We start from the raw sequence: 6,431 nt of genomic DNA, 5'->3' as shown, positions 1-6,431 counted from the left end.
CCCAAAAGACAAGTAAGGCTGATTCCGTGAAGGCTCAAGGGGGTGGCAGGTTACAGTAGATGAGCAGGTGAGATGTGAGTGTCCTGCATAGTGCAGGGGGTAGGACTAGATGACCCACGAGGTCCCTTCCAGCTCTATGATTCTATGATTCTATGAATCTATGATTCTATGATTCTAAGGGCATCCAGTGAAGCTGAGGTGCAGTAGGTTCAGGGTGGACAAAACAAAATACTCCTTTCCACAGTGAGTGATTACAATGTGGAGCTCACTGCTAGAGAATGTACTGATGGCCACAGGAATCAACAGCTTCCAAAGGGAATTAGATGGATTGCTGGAAGATGTCTATCAATGACATTAGCCATGAGGGGAATCTCCTCATTTGTAGACATGAAACCTCTGAATCCCAGAGCCAGGGAAACAGCATGGCCTCTATGTCCTGTTGTCAGCCCTCCAGGGGAACTGGCTGGCCACAATGTGAGTCAGTATGCTGCACTGGATGGACCTTCACTGGTCTAATCCAGCAGGGCTCTTGTGATGGACTCAGCCTCTCTGTTCTGTTGCTGGCCCTCCTGAGGAGCTGACTGGCCACTGTGTGAGGCAGGATGCTGGACTAGATGGACCCTCACTGCTCTGAGACAGCAGATCACTTTTCATGTTCTTTCAGAGAGTATGGAAGGGCAGTATACAAATCTAAATAAATAAATCAGAGAATACAAGCTAATATAGTCTACGAGAGTTTTACAGATTTGTTCTTGATGGGTTTCTCACCAATGGGACCAGTTGTCAGATGGAAGAGAAATTTGGGAGACTGTGTCTTTAGAAGATCCAGTTGATCTTCAGGGTCAGCCATCTAAATCCAGTAGTAGGCTGCCAATGAAGTATCAATACTAACCTTGAAGATGCTATTCAGCCTGCAATTACAATTTGCAAGACTTGGAAAAGAAAATGTGATGATGATGAAGAGAGGGTCCTAGAGCCCAGCTGCTGAAAAGTCCAGTTGGAAGGGGCAATACAGGCATCTAGTCCCACCCCCTACTCAATGCAGGATCAGCCTAAAGCATCCAGGAGAAGTCTCTGTCCAGCTGCTGCTTGAAGACAACCAGTGAGGGGGAGCTCCCCACCTCCTTAGGCAGCCCATTCCACTGCTGAACTAGAGTCATAGAATCCTAGAGTGGGAAGGGGCCGTGCAGGCCATGTAGTCCCACCCACTGCTCAATGAAGGATCAGCCTCAAGCATCCAGGAGAAGGATCTGTCCAGCTTCTGAACACCACCAGTGAGGGGAGCTCACCACCTTCTCTGGCAGCCAATTCCACTGCTGAACTCTAAACTCAGCACTCTATACAACTCTAGTTAATAGATGTCACCTGAACTTCTGCAGTATCAAGAAGAGCTCCCAAGGGGTTCTAGATTTTGCTCCATCTGATATCTGAGTTTCATCTCTCACTAATGGCACAAGGCCTGAATGGAAGCAGGATGAAAAGTAGTAAAATCTTAAATGTTCTTCCCTGCAGCCAGTGTAGCCCAGAGAACAACATGTTCTTCAAGTACAAACTCACACAGTGGGTGTTGGAAGGATCCTCAGAGGCTATCTTGTCCAACCTGTTAATCGATACAGTATACAGCAATCCCAACTCCTTGGTGAAGCCTTCAAAATGGGGACAGCCTACTTACCCTCCATTGGCTCCACTGCTGCTCTTATTAGGGAATTTCTCCTGATGTCTGTTGAAATTCTTCCCTCCGTTAATTTAAGCCTATTAAATCTACTCCTACCCCTACCATGTCTTTCCCTGAGCTAGACTTTCAGGCACCTCTTCCCCAGGTGACACATATCAGTTCTTCCAAACATCCCTCATAGGACTTGCTTCCAAACCCTCCAACCACGAGACTCGGGATGGAACGTTAAGTCCTGACTAGTGCAGAACTCTTGCGTTTTGTGATTTTGATATTACGCTTCTACGAATGCAAGCTAAAACTGCGTTAATACTTTTTCTGGCTTTGTCCCTATTTGACTTCTGTACAGTTTGGGATCATCTGCAGTCCTGAAATCCTTTTCACACAAGGATTATGGCCATGGCATGTCTCCTCCATCCTACCGATCTTCTCTGTTTCTCTTTCACTCTCTGAGACTCCTGTTCACACAAGTCATGTTTTATATAGGCAGGTATTATCTACCTATCTATAGATAGCAAACATGGAAGAGAATCGCTCTCATACTCAGATGCATGATCTCCCTGGGTCTCAAAGACCAGCAATCTCCAGCTGCTCTCTCCCTTCTCCACTGCCAGCCGGCCATTTACCATGCACAGCTCCTTTGGGAGCTGTTGGATTTTTTCAGAGGTCTGAAATGGTAAAATGTTGATGAACATTCCATTGACGCCACCGGTGAACCAATAGCTGGAGAGGGCTCATTTCAAGATGGCAAAGCCAACCTTCTGGCACCTCACGGCTATGGACATTTTAAAAACGGCAACCTTCATTTCTTTCTCTTTTTTTTCTAATATGGAGGGAAGTTGGCAAAAAAAAAAAGACACCCCACTGTCACTTGTTTTGGCTTTTACGTATCTATGCAGTCTGTGCTTTAATTTGATACCTCATTAGTCTCCCTATGTCCGCAGTGAGTTCTTGAAAAGACTATCCAGCACTGGGTTTGATTTCAGAAACGGCTATAGGGATATAAAAACAGGAGCAGATAAACTACATTTGCAGGAGACGAGCAATGCAGAAGCCAAGTTGGCCCCAGTGTTGGACTAACATGCAAGAACGGTTGTTTGTTGTGGAGCAGAGCAGAACCTGATTGTGCATTCTCTGGATGACTGGCACCATCCCATAATAATCCTGGGATACCCTCCATTCCACTTTGGAGTAGCTGTTTCTCTTGCTCAATAACACTGCTGTGATCTTCCTGGTAGAATTCCATCTTCTCCTGTCTTATAGATGGCCAAGAGTTTGAAGGAAACCACACGTTCTCACATTCCACAGACCAACACTTCCTTCCTGGCCTCCACAACTAATATTCTAGAAGAACTTTGCGTCATTCAGTACTGATTGGTTTCATGCCTGGGGAGCAACGGTTGGATGGTCAACCACGGGGATCATTGGTCAAAACTGGGCTTTGCTTTTCCAGGCCACGCTCTTCGGTTCTTGCCGTGTCCTTTTGCTTCTTCTTTCCACAGCCTCACGGTCTGCAGACGGACTACCAGCATCACCTTCTGCATGCAAAGCGGGCAGGTCTTACTCCTGGCTTGAGTGATATGCCAGCGGTCGATGCATCGGCTGTGAAAGGCGTGAGAACACGAGAGGACCTTCAAGCTGTCGTATTCCAGATACTTCTCCAAGCAGATAGCACACTCTTGATATTTGGAACCGAGGAGGGAGAAGCCGGCTTGTTCGTTCCCCTTTTCTCGGTAAGACTGGTTTCTTACCATCTTCCACTTCTTGCACATCAATAAATATTTCTCGATAAGCAACGAGGCAATCAGAGCGGACGCTGGGATCATCCACAGAATGTGGAGAGTGGCAACTGGCAGGTGGGGGCCCGGCAACCGGATATGACATCTGCAGGCCAAAGTCGTAGTGCGGACCACGTGAGGATTCCCAGCAGAGCCCAAATGCAGATGTCCAGGGACCAAGACCACAGACGACAATTTCCCAGAGCGATGGAGGAACTTCAGGATCCTAGAAGCTCTACTGGTGGTGATCATAGAGGGGATGTGGATCTTCTTCCAGGCTTCCGCCTCACGCACCATGCTCATAAGGCCCTGGGAGTGCACGATGGCAGCCTGGTACCCCGCCCGCTGAGCATGAAGGAGCTTGGTGGCCAAGGAGCAGTCGTACCTGCGGATGAGTGCAATGAAAACTGCGGAGGTGTTTGGTGGGCTTTTGATGGGGTGGCATGCGTTCTCAGGCCTCACCTCCACCAGATGCCCCACAAGCCCTTCCGCAGGGACAGGGGGGCCGAAAAGCGCCGGCAGGGCCCTGAAGTCTCGACTGGAGGCGTTCTGCCTGCAGATAGCCCGGATGAAGCCTTTCCCAGCAGGAACTTGGAAGACTAAGAACATCATGACCACGTGTGGAAGAGGAAGAAGTGCCCACATGCTGTCAAGTGTTCCTGGAGGGCTGGAGATGACGTGTCGTGGCTGAAGGACGGCCAGGTGGAGCAGTCTTCAAGGGGAAACCTTTGGCTTCAAGGCTCTAGAGAAGGATCTGTGTGCTCCAGACAGCTGCTTTGGTTTCCATGGGAATAAAGAGTTGCCGCTGGATCTGGCCAGACCCTCCTCCCCTTCACAACAGGCTTGCCCTGTTGGTTGCTCCTTGACCGCTGGCCTGTTGGCTGCTCCTCCACCTCCCTGCCCCCCCCCAGACTCCCCAGCCCTTTCTCCCTGCAGCAATTGTGATGTCATGGCTGGCCTTCATGAGCAGGGCTCATTCTGGAGTGGGAGTGGGTGAGGGTGGAGTTAACGCCTGGTGGGGCAGAAGAACCCCTAAATCCATCTTTGAGGACGGGTGCCAAAAACCATTCCTTGCCTTATACTTACATATCTTCATTTTTGCCTCTGAATAGAGCAGGGGTGCCCAAGCCTGCCTGGGGGAGCCTGACAGAGGGTGGTGGGCACAAGAACCACGTGACTGTCACAGGAGGCAGAGCCAATCATAAAATGTCAGGGAGCGAGGTGACATATGACTTCAATGGGCACCATGTTGGGGCCCTGGTATAGCACCACCTCCCTGTTTCCGGACTCTGGTCCAGTGGGAAGGGATGGTTGGCAAGGGAGCTTGTTTATAACATGCTTAAAGGCTTCTAAAATTATGCTTAGGGGCCATGAGATCATCAAGATGGCCTACAAACTGGACAGGATGACAAGGCTGTCATAACAATCGTGAAATGAACCCTCAACATAAGTCTATGGAAATCACTGGTGAACTGAATTGTTTCAGCGCTGGGTGGGGGAAGGTGGTCATAGAAGGACACAATTTGGGGAGCTGCTGGGGCTGAGTGCCAGAGTGCCAAAGGGCCCGAGTTCAATCCTGGGCATCCCCAGTTAATACGAAAGGCCAATGATACAGTATCTTATTTATTTTTAAATTATTTTGTTTGTACCCTGCCTTCTCCCCAATTGGAACCCAAACCAGCTTCGGATGTTCTCCTGTCTTCCATTGTATCCTCACAAGATCCCTGTGAACTAGGATCAGCTGTGGTCAAACTGCGGCCCTCCAGGTGTCCATGGACTACAATTATTGTGTTACTTCAGACCAACATGGCTACTCATTTGAATCTTTCCTAAGTAGTGAAGGTTAATAAGTTCTCTTGGGTAAGCCATTCTTGCTCAGCTAGCCTACTGCGCAGGGTTTCTGTGACACACAGCTGCAGATGTGCAAAGACAAAAGATGAAAGCATCACAGCTGGCGGAAGAAATCCACAGCTTCCAGCTTAAAGGGCCTTGCCTACCCCCCCCCCTGAATAATAGCAGAAGCCAGATTCAAATTGGGGGATTGGTGTTTTGCTGGCTGGGAGCAACTGATCATCTGTGAATGGTTGCTTTGGTCTTCCTGTGGTTGTTCCCACCCAAAATCCAGTTAGAGACCTAGTCGAAGCCCGTGTGAGCCAGCGGGTGTTGAGATTGAGAGCTTTGATTCCCACTTTGTGCCCTGGAATCCAGCTGGGTGATTTGGCCCATCTCTTAGCCTCGCCTACCTCGCAGGGCTCTTGTGAGGACAGAACAGAGGAGAAGAGACTGTCGCAAGCCACTTGGGGCTTCCACTGGGCTGTAAGGTGGGATACGGAACGAAACAGGCAAATGAAGCCCAATGGATACATTTTGCAAAGGCGAAAAAGAGCATGTGTGGAAAACAGCTTGGTGCCAATATGCCGAGGCGTGCTCCAGCACTGCCTTCTGCAGATTGTTGCAAAGTACAGAGGGCCTCTCCGGGTGGCGTCTTGCCCGGTCCTTCTCGGGGGGCCTTTCCGTGGCTTGAATCAATGTTTGCAGCTTCTTTGGGCACCGCGCACCTGCTCTAATTAAAAGCGACTTGTTTCCCGCAGTTCCGATTTATCCCTGCAGTGGGAAAGGCCGCCGGGCACGTTTTTCCTTCCTCCCGCCCACCGTTAAATTCCTGTCCGCTTACCAGATGTATTCTGCTGTGATGTATTCGCACACCCAAACCTTACTGCGAGCCTAATCTTTGCACACTCTCATTTGGGGGCGGGGGATGCTGAGGCACTAACCTTTCGAACTGCAGGGGCCAGGCTGAGCTTGAAAGCAGTCAGCAGAGACGGTTTGGGACTGGATTCAAAGGCATTAAGTCAGCAGGATGTACTTCATTTCTGCTCTGCCTTTTTCCCCAGAGAGAATCTAGAGCAGTTTACATCGCTCTAATGCAGGGGTAGTCAAACTGCTGCCCTCCAGATGTCCATGGACTACAATTCCCATGA

At 49.5% G+C, this 6,431-nt stretch overlaps 1 protein-coding gene across 1 annotated transcript; it reads right to left on the bottom strand.

Moving 5' to 3' along the window:
* Positions 1–1,694: 1,694 nt before the first annotated feature.
* LOC143835028 (E3 ubiquitin-protein ligase RNF167-like) lies at positions 1,695–4,352 on the bottom strand. The gene has a single exon (XM_077332103.1). The coding sequence runs from the start codon at positions 4,093–4,095 to the stop codon at positions 3,094–3,096; it is 1,002 nt and encodes a 333-aa protein (XP_077188218.1). The 5' UTR covers positions 4,096–4,352; the 3' UTR covers positions 1,695–3,093.
* Positions 4,353–6,431: the final 2,079 nt, after the last annotated feature.

This window comes from Paroedura picta, chromosome 4 (genome assembly GCF_049243985.1).
Source record: "Paroedura picta isolate Pp20150507F chromosome 4, Ppicta_v3.0, whole genome shotgun sequence".
Taxonomy (NCBI): domain Eukaryota; kingdom Metazoa; phylum Chordata; class Lepidosauria; order Squamata; family Gekkonidae; genus Paroedura; species Paroedura picta.
Note: the sequence above shows the minus strand (reverse complement) of the source record. Positions and strands in the feature narration are given on the sequence as shown.

Excerpts from the sequence above, each read along its gene's own strand:
- LOC143835028 (XM_077332103.1), bottom strand. The coding sequence starts at position 4,095 with ATGTGGGCACTTCTTCCTCTTCCACACGTGGTCATGATGTTCTTAGTC.